This window comes from Onychostruthus taczanowskii, unplaced genomic scaffold (assembly GCF_017590055.1).
Source record: "Onychostruthus taczanowskii isolate IOZ18803 unplaced genomic scaffold, ASM1759005v1 scaffold100, whole genome shotgun sequence".
NCBI lineage: Eukaryota > Metazoa > Chordata > Aves > Passeriformes > Passeridae > Onychostruthus > Onychostruthus taczanowskii.
Window position 1 is genome coordinate 1478207 of NW_024496527.1, and position 15146 is coordinate 1493352.

Below are 15146 nucleotides of genomic sequence, written 5' to 3' on the forward strand. Positions count from 1 at the left end.
GCCAAGGAGCTGCTCCCAGGGCTGGAGCCCCTCTGGAGCCAGGTTGGGAGAGCTGGGAATGTTCCCTGGAGAGGAGAAGGCTCCAGGGAGAGCTCAGAGCCCCTGGCAGGGCCTGAAGGGGCTCCAGGAGAGCTGGAGAGGGACTGGGGACAAGGCATGGAGGGACAGGACACAGGGAATGGCTCCCACTGCCAGAGGGCAGGGATGGGTGGGAGATTGGGAACTGGGAATTCCTGGCTGGAGCGAACAGGACAAGGGGAAATGGCTTTAAACTGGAGGAGGGTAGATGAAATGGGATATTGGGAAGGAATTCCTGGCTGGGAGGGTGGGGCTGGGATGGAATTCCCAGAGAAGATGGGATCCAGGTACCCCTGGATCCCTGGAAGTGTCCAACAGACAGGTTGGATGCTGGGGCTTGGAGCAGCCTGGGATAGTGGGAGGTGTCCCTGCCCATGGAAAGGATGGGAATGGGATGGGATTTAAGGTCCCTTCCACCCCAACCATTCCAGTATTCTCTGATTCCAAGGTGGCAGCTCTCATCCAGTGAGAGAGGAAAATGCTGGCTAACATCCTTAGGACACCTGCACATCAAATTGGGACACAGGGAGAGCCACAGAAATGTTTTCCAGGGCTTAAATTCAGGGGCACTGACAGGGTTGGGAAGGGTGTCAGGCTGCGTGAAAATCACGGAACCACAGAACTGCTGAGGTTGGAAAAGTCCTCCAAGACCATCAAATCCAACCCTCCCCCAGCACTGCCAAGGCCACCACGTCCCCAAGTGCCACATCCACAGGTCTTTAAATCCCTGCAGGAATGGGGACTCCATCCCATGCCTGGACATCCTGTTCCATTGCTTCCCTCCTGAGGGACTTCTCCCATTCCCATTTTTATTGATTCCCGCCTTCTTTGCCATTGTAGCATCAGCACATTTTTAATTCCATTTGACTCTGGCTGTGTGAATTTCACCTTCTGGGAAGAGGAAGCCTCATCCTTGGAGTTAATTTTTCTGAGGGGTGGGATTCCCTGTCAGTTGAAATAGAAAATAATGACTGTGCTCAACAGCAGCACAAAAGCTCTTCCCAGACAAAAAGCACTCCAGGGAAATCCCTTTGTAAGGCCAGGATTGCTGGAAGTACCTCTGGATTATCCCTTTAAAAACTGTTTGTGAACTGCAGGCGTGGCTGCTAAAAAAAAATTAAGGAATAAAAACAGAAGGAGGAAGCTCAGATTGGGAAATTAACAAACTTTTGTTGCTTTTTTAATTAAATAAAAATCCTGAGATTTTGTTCTCTACACCTGCCTTCCTTCTGCTTTCCTGTTCTTTATCCCAAAGCTTTTTTTAGGAATTTCCCTTGGGGTTTAGAGGAGTAAAGGATAAAATTAAGGCTGGTTGGACATCAGAACCTTGGAATGTCCCCAGATTTCATCAATGGAAATGTGAGCAGGGGCCCCGTGAGCTGCTGAGCACCAGAGCCTGGGAAAGGCTCTGGAATTTTATCCCAGAGGTGGAACCGGGGTTTGTTCATCCAGCAGGTCACTCCTGGCAGGAGGGTGAGTGATGGCACATCTGGATTTGTGGTCACTGCCTGGAATCTTCTGGGATTGGCTAGGAATTCTATTATCCTAAAATGCTGGATTTTCCATGAAACTGGCACAAAGGTCTTGTTTCATTCTTTCTTTCCTCTCTGTATCCTGGGAAGGGCTCCCAGGAAACAGAATTGAATAAATTTTGGGATGTGGGTCTGGCACATGTGGTAACTGCCTGGAATCATCTGGGACTAGCTGGGAATGCTAAAATCCTAAAATGTTCATTTTTCCATGGAATTTGCAGAAGGAGCTTTTTTTTTTTTTTTTTCCCCATCCTTTTTTTTTTTTTTCTTTGTATTCTGGGAAAAGCTCCCAGCAAGTGGGAGAACAAAATAAAGTTAGGGATGGGGATCTGGCACATGTGGTCACTGCGTGGAATCATCTGGGGTTGGTTGGGAATTCTAAAATCAAAAAACGCTGGATTTTCCATGAAACTGGCATAAGGAGCTTTCCCCCATCCTTCTTTTCCTCTCTTTATCCTGGGAAAAGCTCCCAGAAAGCAGAATAGAATGAATTTCAGGATGTGGGTCCATGGTGGCCCTGGCAGTGCTGGGATAACACGATGGCTCAATGATTTCCAAGGGCTTTTCCAGCCTTTATAATTTTGATTTTCCATCTTTTTCCTGGCTGGAGAATTCCAAAGGCCTTACCAAATATCTTCAGGCATCTCCTCCATGGAGAGACGCCCTCTGTGATGGGATTTCAAAAGGTTTTAACCTGATCTCCTCATCCAGAGTGTTCCTACAGCCATAAATTCCCAGTGTGCTCCTTAAAAGTTTACAGCTCTGGGAATGAATGTGGGAAAAAGGGGAGCTTTGGAGTTGAATAAATCCATTTATTTTTATTATATGCCAGAGGCTCAGGCCTGTGAGCTCTTCCCAGGCTGGAGGGTCATGCATGAGTTCATAAAAGGCTCTCCTATAAAAACGGAGATGGTTTATTGATCCTTCTGCCCTTTCATTAGGACTTCCCAGAATTTTTGTGAGCTGGAATTTGATTTTGAAAGGAGTTTGCTGCTCTGGAGGACATCATGAGGAGCCTGTTGGGCACCACGTGTCTGGAAGGGTTTATCAGAAGGGATTTCAGGAGATGGGATTCATCTGATCCATCTCTTTGTGTTTGGATGGACACATTTTTCCCCATTTTGTCCTGGGGATGCTGGGGTCAGTGGCAGGACATGAGCCCAAGTGTGGCCAGGTGGGAAAGAGACCAAAGGCACCTGGATTGGATCAGGAATTGTGTGGGAGTGGGAGAAGGATTGTCCTGATTGCACAGCTGGGATTCTGATCTTGGAGCTCTTTTCCAGCCTCAGTGATTCCGTGATGTTTAGATTGAATATTTGGGAAAATTTCTTCCCTAAAACGGTTCCCCAGCCCTGTCACAGGTACAGGGCGGAGTCCCCAACCCTGAAAGGATTTAGATCCATGTGGATGTGACACCTGGGGGACATGGGGCAGTGGTGGCCTTGGCAGGGCTGGGGAATGGTGGGATGAACTTTGAGGTCTTTCCCAACCTTCATGATTCCATGAATATCTGTTTTCTGGTTTGGAGTGCCCATCCCTGGAGGTGTGCCAGGAATTCCTGGAGGTGGCACTCAGAGCTCTGGGCTGGGGACAGGGTGAGCATTGGGCACAGCTGGGACTCTGATCTTGGAGCTCTTTTCCAACCTCAGTTATCCTGGGATTTCACTGGAGGCAAGGATAAAGGTTATTCTTACTCTTGATTGGCAGAAGTTATTAATTACTAAAGCTGATAATTGTTTTGGCAGGGTTTGTGCTGTACTTTAAATATTGTTTTAGATCCTGGCTGATAACACATGACAAGATATGGGGACTTTTACCAACATTTTATTTTTGGCAGAGAAAAAGTTGATTTTTTCCAAGTTTTTTCTCCTCTTGGAGGGGGAGGAAACCAAGAGAAGGATCAGTTCACAGTGGTTTCTTCTGATGTTCCTAAGATGCTTTGCTGTCCTTGAAATGTGTTTTAAGATATTTTTCCTGCATCAGGCAACTGGGACTGGGATTTTAAGATCTCTGTCCAGTCTGATAAATAATTTTGGGAATTTTTATAGGATTCTGATGTAGTTTTGAGGTATTTAAGAGTGGGAGAAAAAGTGCTGGAGGGAAATGCATCCCATGTTGGAACAAACCCAGGCTCTAGGGAGATCCTGAACTCCTACAAAGCTTCTGAGCCACCCCAAAAGCAGGATTAGGGATAATCCAGTGTGGAAACCTTGGGAATGGGAGGTTTCTCTAGAACTGGGAGAATGGCTGTTTCATGTACAAAGAGGGAAGATTTCCAAAGGATCACTTTGAGGCAGGTAAATTCAGCAAGGCTTTTGTTTTTTTGTTTTGGTTTTTTTTGTTAGGGTTTTTTTTTTTTGGTTTTTTGGGTTTTTTTTTTTGTTTTTTTTTTTTTTTTTGTTTGTTTGGGTTTTTTTTGTGTTTTTGTTGTTTTTTTTTTTTTTTAATTTTTATTTTTTGGAGACAGCTTTGGCACAAAATTTAAACATTTTAAAGGCCCTGGAAAACATCCAGCTGCAACATTCCAAGGATTTAAAATTTGTTCGGCAAGTGCAGAGCCCACTGGGGGTTGCGGCAGCTTCTCTGAAGGGTTTTATTTATATCCCAGTCTTTGTCTGGTTTGTGACGAGACCCCTGAATTCCCATTTTCTTGTGGGATGGGGCAGCTCCGATCCACTGCTCCAGCCATGCATCCATGTCTTGGCAAGCTGGCATTTTGGAGCTTAGGAAATATTTTAGATTTTTCCCCTTTTTCTTCTGCTTGGGGTTTTAAAAGTGACAAAATTTCAGCTACTAAGTTGTCCCTGTTTCTTCTTGGTCAAATTCCTGCAGTTTTTGGAATTGCAGCCTCAGATGAATATGTTGGGACTTCATCCATGATCCGTCATCCATATCCCCTTTAAATCAGGGAGGAAGCACCTTTCCATCAGGAAAAATGGAAGGACACAGCAATTTCTGTCTCCAAACCCAGTGACACCACTGGCACAGCTCCTGGTTTTTCGTGGGAGCTGAGGGTGGGAGGTTGTGAAATTTCCATCCCTGGAGGTCTTCAGTCCTTGGAACACCCGGTGTGAGCTGGAGATTGGAGAAGGAACCTCCTGAGCTCAATCCCACCTGGATATTTCTTGGAAGTACAGAACGGTTTGTGCTGGAAGAGATCTTAGATATCATCTATTCCCAACCCCCAACGTCTTTTCTCCTGGTGCCGCCGATTCCCGTAGAATCTTTCCTTCTAAAAGCCGTTAAAAGAGGAACCACGCTGAGTTCCTCCCCCTTTGATCTCACCTTCATCTCTTTAACGGATCAGATCTGGAGCAAGTTGTAAACTGAAATTTTCATCATTCAAAGGAATCCAAACCTCCCCCTCCTTCAAAAGAGCAGCTCCGAAGGAGCCGGGAGCTAATTAAGCCGAGCACACGGAAAAACAGGAATAAAAAATCCTTTTCTTTGCAAAATTAGCAGCGGTTTCTAAAAGTAGAGACAAAACCTGAAGTCTCTCCGTGGGATTTGCATTTAAATTGGAAGTGGGAATGCATCTGGCCTTGGAAGTGCCAAATAATTACTTGATATTAAAAAGTTTGGAGATGCTTTAGGAGAAGATGTTTGACATCTTAATTGTTCGGTGAGCTGCTGGAAGTTCAGGATTTTAAAATCTTCCAGCTCAAACCGTGTTGACAGGAGCAGAACGAGCTGGTGCTGAAATGTTGGGAATGTGGAGCTTTTTTTAGCAGGAATTATCTTCAAGCCTGTCTTGGGATGCAAAGGGAACTGGGGAAGCGGCATTTTCTCAGTTATCTCAGAGTCTTTTCCTCATGGATTGGGAAGTGTTGGAAGAGGATGCTCAGGGGTGGGATGGAGTCACAATCCCTGGAATTGTGCCCAGAATGAGTGGATGAGGACAAGGTTTAGTGGTGACCACAGAGGTGGTACTCATTGATGGTTGGACTCGGTGAGCTCAGAGGATGTCTCCAACCTGAACAATTCCATGATTCTAAAAGCCCAGTTTAAGGAATTTGAATTTTGAGAGTGGTTCACATTGGAGTGTCATCCCTAAAAACCCAGACTATTTATTACATTACTATATTTTTTTAATGTTTTTTTGCATTACTTTTTATTTCCTTCCAACCCAGACTGGTCCTTATGACTGGAATTGCATCCAGGTCTGGGCTTCTCAGGACAAGGAAGATGTGGATGCGTTGGAGGAGGCCACGGGTCTGCTCCGAGGCCTGGAGTTGCTCCAAGAGCTGGGAATGTTCTCCTGGAGAGGAGAAGGCTCTGGGGAGAGCTCAGAGCCCCTGGCAGGGCCTGAAGGGGCTCCAGGAGAGCTGGAGAGGGACTGGGGACAAGGCATGGAGAGACAGGACACAGGGAATGACTCCCACTGCCAGAGGGCAGGGATGGATGGGAGATTGGGAATTGGGAATTGCTGGCTGGGCTGGAACTGCCAGAGCAGCTGTGGCTGCCCCTGGATCCCTGGCAGTGCCCAAGGCCACTCTCGACACTGGGACACCCTGGGACAGTGGGAGGTGTCCCTGCCATGGAAAGGGTGGGATGGGATTTTTGGACTCTTCCAACCCAAATCATTCTGGAATTCTGTGCTACACTTTGGTTATGCTGAGCTGATATCCGCAAACTCTATTTGGGGTGTGGTTCTGCTCTTCTATTTATAATTAAGTTTTACAATTAAGCCAGAAATCTGTAATTTCCTCTCCATTATTTTCCTCCAATATTTTCCTGGTCCATGACAGCAAATATGAATTTTTGGCAACCACAAATCCAAGTTTTTCCCATTTTTTATCCACAGAACAATGCCAAAATATATTTTCATGTAAAGAATGAAGTTTAATGACGGCACTGGGATAATCACCAGTGAAAAAGATCTTTTGGACAGTTGTTAAAGTGTTTGGATGCGGGAATTTAAGGGAATCCTGGAGAATGTTAAAAACAGACCCAACTTTATTGCCCACAGCCAAAATAAATAAAAATTTGGTGTCTCTTCAGAGATTGGGATAAAAACTTGGATTTTCCTTCTCTTGATCTGATAGCAGTGGACAAGTTACTGCCAAGACAGCAGGGAAAGATTTCTGTGGGTTTTTATTCAGTGGGAATGAGGGTTTTGGGCAACTAATGGATCCATTTAGGCTGGAATTCCAGATAAAAATAAATATGGACTGCAGAGCTCTCCCCATGGGGGGTACTGGAGCAGATTTTGTTCACATCATTCCAGGATGGTTTGGCCAGGTTGGATGGGGCTTGGAGCAGCCTGGGATAGTGGAAGATGTCCCTGATCATGCGGTTGGGACTGGACAATCCCTAAATTAATTTCCAACCCAATCCATCCTGGAATTTTGGGATCTTTGGCCATTTCCTTGCTGCGTCTCCATAGTTCATTATCCTTAAAAAATAAGTGAAGAATCTTTCCCAGGATCACAAACTCTTTTTCCCACATGTGAGAAGGAAACAGGAAGGTATCAGGAACACCTGGACACCAGGAAAGTCTTCCTGGCTTCTCTGACCCAGCCCACAGTGAGATCCGGGACGTCACAGAATTCCCACTGATTTTGGAGGATCCTGGAAGTGAGGTGTGGCTGGGCATGAAATTATTGGAATATGGGAAATTTCCCACTCTGGGTGCTCAGGAAAAGGGCCAGGCTGGGTTCTGAGCTATCCAAACCTCCAAAATCTGCTCCAAGACCATGCAGGACTCCACATTTGCTGGGGTGAAGTTCTCCTCTTGCTCACTGTGAAATCACTGACAAAAAGCAAAGGGAAACAACAAAAATGACCCCAGACCTCCTCTAGGGAGGGCACAGAGGGTGCCTCAAGGGGCCTCTAGCTGCTCAAAGAAGGTTAAAATCAGAAATTTGGAGTTTTGCTGCTCCATGGCCCTGTTGTCACACATTAAACACTGACAGAACCATCAGCAACCACAAATCCGAGCATTCCCTGTGTCCTGCATCCACTTGGGAGGCAGCCAGGGGCCCATAATTCTCATAGCAAAGCCTAAAAATGGTGCAGAAAATGGTGCAGAACTTGTTGTATTTAGTGGTGCTGTTCGAGCCATTGGAAATTGGTGAGGCAGGAGCATTCTGAGGCAATAAAGGAAAATTTGGGGATGATCAGGGAGGGGGTGGGAAAAAACCAACTGAACCTGATGAATGCAAATAGGCCTTGCTTGAGATGCTGAACTGCATTTTATTACTTTGAAAATATAATTAATGAGGGAGGGCAGGGACTGTTTGTGAGGAGTTTGAGGAGAAAAGTTGTTTCATCTCGTGTTGTTTGATCACATCCTCGTTCTTTGGGGCCTCTTTGGAGCGAGGCTGGCACTTTGCTGAGTCTCAAAGAACAGTTTCAGATTTATTTGTGCATTTGCTGCTCCTTTGGAGCTCTGTGGGCTGGTGATGTTCCCAAAAATCCGCTGGGATGGGTCTTCAGCAGCATCTCCCACATTTTGCTGGTTAATCAGAGAATCCTGGAATGGTTTGGGTGGGAAGTGGCTTTAAATATGATTCTGTCCACCCCAGCCATGGCAGGGACACCTCCCACTGTCCCAGGCTGCTCCAGCCCCAGTGTCCAGCCTGGCCTTGGGCACTGCCAGGGATCCAGGGGCAGCCACAGCTGCTCCGGCAATTCCAGCCCAGCCAGGAATTTCTTCCCAATATCCCATTAAATCTCTTTAAGTTTATAACCATTCCCCCTGTCTCTGCCTGTGTAAAAACCCCATAACCTTTAATTTCTCTTTTATTTCTGTGTCTCACCCCATGAAAACTTCTTGGCAATGTCTAAAATGTAACTGATACCAGAGAGACAAAATCCATTGCATGGCTCAATTTTCTTGGCATTTTGGAATGCCCTCCTGGAAATTTCCTCCTGGAAACGGAGGTCCAGGAATCTACTGCTGAGGAAAACCCAAGCCACTGTTTTATAGGTTTGGTGGATGGAGGAAATGATACAAAAACCCTTTTTCCTTTACCTGGTGGGTTTGCATCAAGCTCAGCTCAGGTGTTTCCCAATGTGGTGGAAATTGGGAAGTTCTGAAGGGATTTTGGAGACTTCATCCACAGTCATGGAATGGTTTGGGTTGGAAGAACCTTAAAGACCATCCAGTTCCAACCCCCTTCTCCTTGCAAGAAACAGCTTTGACCCAAACTTTGAGGTTCTGCCCCCTTTTCTTACCTTGGAATTTGTGCTTTTCCACAAAGGAAAGTTACCCTGACTTCCCTGCTAGACATTGTTCAGTTCTAGGCAGGGGAAACTGCTGAAAATTCAGAAATAAAAATAGTTTATTGAGGTTATGAGCAACTAATTTGGGCTGAAACGTCGCGTTGGTCGTGCCCATCGAGTTCTTTTTTGGTTTTCCCCTGCCTGAAAAGGATCTGCATAAAATATTGAGGGGTTTTTGTGTGTGTAAGCATTGTTTGTGCTGTTATTTCCACACACAAAAAAAAGCTCAGCTCGTGCCTCAGAGTTTAATTCTGTGGCAGTTTCTAACTGGTTCATCCTCGTGATTCCAACTTGGTAGTGCTGATTCCTGGGAATTGGCTGAGAATTTCCCAAGGGAAGGAGAGCTGCTCGGTAAAGAGAAAGTGCAAAATATTCCATCTTGATTAAAGCCATGAAACTCCCTTAAATAAATATAAGTAAATGAATAATGTAAATAAATTAAATAATTAATGAATAAATAAAATCAACCAGTTGGATACTTTAAGATGTGGTTAGAACTGAGGAGCAGCATCCGAAATGACACTTTTCCTGAAAAAAATACCAAGTTTTCCATTCTCTCCTTAAAAATGTTGCCTTCTTTAGTGGAAGAAGCCTCTCCTACCCTGTGGCACTGAGGGTAAATAGCTCAAATTTAGGTTTTTTCCCCCAATTTGAAAAGACAACCTAATAAATAAATAAATAAACAAATGTGAATCCTTTTCTGAGCTCTGGAAGTATTAATTATTTTCCAGGTGGTGGGAGTGCTTGTTCAGCCTGCAATTTGCAAGTCCCAAAGAGTTGCTTTGTCCAAGGAGCTACTGAATTAGCAAAATTGAGTCTGAATTAGCAAAACTGAGTTGGAACAAACAAAACTGAATCTGAACTCACTTTTTCATCACTTGTGGATGGAGCAAACAGATTATTTACTGTGTCCAAAGTATAGAATCTCTAGAACCTTCCAGGGCCTGGAGAGGGACTGTGGACAAGGCATGGAGGGAGAGGACACAGGGAATGGCTCCCACTGCCATCCCACAGAGGGCAGGGATGGATGGGAGATTGGGAAGTGGGAATTGCTGGCTGGGCTGGAATTGCCAGAGCAGCTGTGGCTGCCCCTGAATCCCTGGCAGTGCCCAAGGCCAGGTTGGACACTGGGGCTGGAGCAGCCTGGCACAGTGGGAGGTGTCCCTGCCATGGAAAGGGTGGAATGAGATGGGATTTAAGGTCTCTCCCAACCCAAACCATTGTGGGATTCTGTGAAATGGATCCAGGACAGAGGGAGTGGGGAGAGGAACCCAGGGAATTGTGAAACCTCTCAGTAGAAATCACCATAAACAGTGGATATCACAATTTATCTTTAGTAGTTCTACCAAGCCTGGGGATTTCTACAATTTCTAACCAATATTTTTGGTTTGGGACCATCCAGATGGAAAAAAACACTTGTATAAACCCAAAACCATCCTTTGGCACATCTCTATAGGGAAAAAAAAAAGGATTTTGGGATTGTGTCAGGAGCGTCTTATATTCAGTTCATCAAAAAAAAAAATCTCTGTCCTTGAAAGGTTAAATGCCTGATCCTGAAGCATTCTCCCAAAAAAATAATCAGGATCATCCCAATCCTCAATTGATGTCAGTGGGGATGGAGTTTTGGAGAGTTTTAGGTTCATTTACAGAAAATTGAGGGGAGTGAGATGCAGGAATATTTCACTCCTGGAGATTAAGGATGGAAGGCCAGGATAAGAGGATCCTTTATGAGGAAGATGGTGGGAAATGAGGTTTTCCAGAGCTGCCGTGTGAGGGATAACCTGCTCTGGTGGTTATCCCTCAAAAAATTCCTGTCTGGATCGCTGTAATTTCCTTATCTCTGGTGGGAGGTGGAGAATTAATTGGATTTGTACTGGAAGCTTGGATAGTGCTGGATGCAGGAGAGATTCCAGATGGATTTCAGGTGACCCCACTGGTTGTACCAGTGATTTTAGGGTGATATTTCCCTTTTTCTGGTGCTCTGACAGGACAGGGATGAGGAAAAGCCTGGAAATCCCTCCAGAGATGGAAAACAACCCCTAAAATCTCAGGAATTATTTTGGTTGGCATTGGCTCAGCCTGATTTAGGTGCTGGGACTTCTTCTTTTTCGTTGTGGAGGTGACAGCACTTCACAGCTGCCTTATCCATGATGGAATTTAACCAGGATTTCTGATCCTAGGAAAAATTATCCATGTGTTTAACATGTGGTTTGGAAGGTCCAAGGGTTAGGGTTAGGAGTTCCACCAAAAAATCCCAGAATTATTGGCGTGGGAAGAAACCTTCAAGTTCATCCTATTCCATCCCACAAGCAAGGACACCTCCCACTATCCCAGGTTGCTCCAAGCCCTGTCCAACCTGACCTTGAGTTTTTCCAGGGATGGAGCATCCATTGACTCTCTAGGAAACCCGTGCCAGTGTTTCATCCTAAAAACGAAAGAAAAAAAAAATCATAAAATCATATAAAATTTCTGCCTGATATCTCGTTTGTTTCCACACAAACAAAAGCACAGCTCGTGCCTCAGAGTTTAATTCTGTGCCCATTTCCAGCTGGTTCATCCTCATCATTCCAAGTTGGCGCTGTGCAGATTCCTGGGAAAAAAAATCAAATTCTGTGCCTGCTACCCCTTTAAAAAAAAACATATTTAGGGCTCCAGCGAGGCCACATTTCTACCCTGTGATATAAAATTGCTCCCTTTTTTGTGTGTGTTTCAGCCTTAAAAAAAGGACGCTTCTGGATCACCCCCGACCCGTACCACAAGGACGACAACATCCAGATCGGGCGGGAGGTGAAGATCTCGTGCCAGGTGGAAGCCATCCCCTCGGAGGAGCTCACCTTCAGCTGGTTCAAGAACGGGCGGCCCCTGCGCAGCTCGGAGAGGATGGTGATCACCCAGACCGACCCCGACGTGTCCCCCGGCACCACCAACCTGGACATCATTGACCTCAAGTTCACGGATTTCGGCACCTACACCTGCGTGGCGTCCCTCAAGGGAGGCGGCATCTCGGACATCAGCATCGATGTCAACATCTCCAGCAGCACCGGTGAGGAGAGCGCCCCGGGGGGCTCTGTGGGGAGGAAGGCACCCTGTGGAGGAGGAGGAGGATGTGGGGAGGCCTTGTTCCAGGGGTTACGGGGAGCTGGAGAGGGAATGTTCATCAGGAGCTGGTGGGAGGAAACAGGGAATGGGGTCACGCTGAAAGAGGGGAAATTTAGGTGGGATGTTGGGAAGGAATTCCTGGCTGGGAAGGTGGGGAGGGCCTGGCACAGGGTGCCCAGAGCAGCTGTGGCTGTCCCTGGATCCCTGGAAGTGCCCAAGGCCAGGTTGGACATTGGGGCTTGGAGCAGCCTGGGACAGTGGGAGGTGTCCCTGCCATGGCAGGGGTTGGGATGAGATCAGTTTTAATCCCAAACCACTCTGGGATTCCCTGAGCCTCAATCAGGGGCTGAGTTGCTTTGGTCAGAAACCTGAGGAAGTTTCCTGTTGGATCATTTTTGTTCATGGAGGTGCTCCGAGGCTGGAGCCCCTCTGGAGCCAGGCTAGGAGAGTTGGGAATGTTCCCCTGGAGAGGAGAAGGCTCCAGGGAGAACTCATAGCCCCTGGCAGGGCCTGAAGGGGCTCCAGGAGAGCTGGAGAGGGACTGGGGACAAGGATGGAGGGACAGGACCCAGGGAATGGCTCCCAGTGCCAGAGGGCAGGAATGGATGGGAGATTGGGAATTGGGAATTGCTGGCTGGGCTGGAATTGCCAGAGCAGCTGTGGCTGCCCCTGGATCCCTGGCAGTGCCCAAGGCCAGGGTGGACACTGGGGCTGGAGCAGCCTGGGACAGTGGGAGGTGTCCCTGCCATGGCAGGGGTTGCACTGGGTGGGATTTAGTGTCTTACATCCCAAACCATTCCATGATTCCATGATTTTAGTATCAGGAAAAGAACTGGGAGGATTCTTAGAGGAGAAGAGCCAACTTTGGAATGATGGATGAGCATTCCATGCAGACTTTGTCACCTGCCTGCCCAGGTGGTGCAAACAGTGCTGTGTCATGCATCCAATAACTACTGAATTCCCTGGACTTCCTTGGGAATCCTTGTGAAAACTGCTGGGATTTCCTGGAAACATCCATTAGTTGGCCATTCCTACCAGCTCGCTGCGACCCCTGCAGGAAATTATGAATTCTGTCACCCCTTAAACTTCCTCTCCTTGAACACTCCAGAAAATCAGGAAAGGGGGAAGAAAATGTGGAGTTTGGGCCCAGCATCCTAAAAGGAATTCTGCTCTTGGAATGACTTCATTACCCAGCCACGTGGAAGCTGAAATAGTTGCAGTGCTTTGAAGGTCATTACTGATTCATCAAGATTCATTACTGCTCTGCTAATTAGGAACAGAAGGCCCAGGCACAAACACATTTCCCAAATGCCACGACTTGCAGGGGTTTATTAACATCCCTCTGGATGTCTGGGATGGGGGGGAATTTCCTCTTCCTGGTGTTTGTGCAGCTCCTCCTGGAGCAGGGCAGGAGGGGCTGTGTCAAATCCTAGGGAAGGAGGAAATCCATGAATTCTCCAGGAGGTTGGGAAGGGACATGTGGCTCTGGAATTGCCCTTGTTTAGCAGGAATATTTTTTTCCCTTGACATTTTTCAGCAGGAAAAATGCGGATTTATGTCCTGAGTATCTTATATAAATGGACCTGAAGTAATCCCCTCGCTGCTCCCCCCATATCTCAATAAAATAGGTCAGTGAAGAGTGGGAATCGAGGCTCAAACGTGGAATATCTGCCCTAGAAAAGCCCTGTCATCCATGAAACCCACCCTGGGCAAATGTTACTGAGAGCCAGGCTGGGTTTTTCGGGATATGTGGGATCGTGTCACGGAAACCTGGAGGCAGAAGATGCTAAAAAAGCAACAAGACGTTAAAAAAGCAATGAAAACCTCAATAAAGTGGGTTTGTGGTAAGCGAAAAAAAAGAGGCGGATTGGAGGGTGTCAGCCTGTGCAAGGGATTTTTTTTCTCTGCCTCAAATATTGGATTTACACAGGAAGAATCAGCTTTGGAATTGGGATGGTTTGTTCTGTTCAGGACACTCTTTTTATTCCCAAAAATCAGCATTTATTCCTTCTGGCTCATTCCCTTTCCACCTTTTTTGTGAAGACATCATTGAGCAGGGAAGATATTTGTTATTTTGGAGTATTTTCCTTTATTTTCTGGTTTTTCTGCTCTGAATTGCCACGGGAAGGTCTGGAGGAAAGGCTGATCCCTCTTTCCATACGGGAGTCCTTCCTGTGGCTCATTCCCACCCCGTGTGGGCACAGCCAAACATCCCACATGGAAAAACATCAGACAAATTCCTGCCCTCAGGATGAGCCTGAGGATGTGCTGAGCCTCACGATGTACCACCTCAGGATGGGAACATCCTGTACCAGGACATGGATTTTGGATGAGCACAGGGTGGCCTGGAGGCCTCCAGATCTCATGGAATCACAGAATCATGGAATCATGGAATTATGGCATTATGGAATCATGGAGCTGTTTGTGTTGGAATGGGTCTTTGAGTTGGAAGGGTCACCTTCCACTATCCCAGGTTGCTCAAACACTTCCGGGGATAAATTTGGCTTTCCAGAAGTTCTGCTACATCCAGGCAGAGAAATTCTTGGAGAGCTGCTCCGTGTGAGGCTCTGCAATATGAAAAGGGCTTCCCTGTCAAGCTAATCAGCTCTCCATTAAATAATGAATTAATTAAAGCTCCAGGCTGCTGTTCCAGGACCTGCAGCCTTGATCCCGTGGTGCCACAGGAGTTCTCTGGTCATCCTGTTCCTGCTTTGATGAGACATAAAAGAGACCTTGATTCCAGCTCGGAATGTTTATTGGAATCACAGCCCTTGCATAACGAGGATGTGGGGTTTTGGGAAGTAATTAGTGGCTAATTAAGATATTTGTAAACCTTAAGCACCGTCCAGAGCGGTCGTTGATGGCAGAGGCCTTTGGTTATTGCAGCAAATGGATGGGTTTGGTGAGCTTGGAATTTACCTTGGGAAGGAGCAGGGAGCAGAAGGGAGAAAAGCGCTGTATTTTGTTACAAATCTCTGTCTTTTATAGTTCTGGTTTTGTGCTTAATGTGCAGAGTTTTTCTTGTTGATTCCATCTTTGGGAGCCCCTTCCTACCCCTTCCAGAATCCCTTGCAGAATCTGATTTCTCTGGGATAAATCCACCCTCCAGAGATTGATTCCAGCAGGATTCCTGGGAGCTGACACCCTCTGTGTGGCAGTCTGGTTGTTCTTTTCCAGAGGGCTGTGGATGGACTCCTCATCCCGTGGTTC

The 15146-nt window shown here is 46.6% G+C and overlaps 1 protein-coding gene across 1 annotated transcript in view; it reads left to right on the forward strand.

The window, feature by feature from the left end:
- Positions 1 to 15146, forward strand: part of MDGA2 (MAM domain containing glycosylphosphatidylinositol anchor 2) — a 188856-nt gene that overhangs the window by 106499 nt on the left and 67211 nt on the right. The window contains exon 7 of the mRNA XM_041409992.1: positions 11551 to 11880. Coding sequence (XP_041265926.1) covers positions 11551 to 11880 — 330 coding nt within the window. The remainder of the gene's footprint in view (positions 1 to 11550; positions 11881 to 15146) is intronic.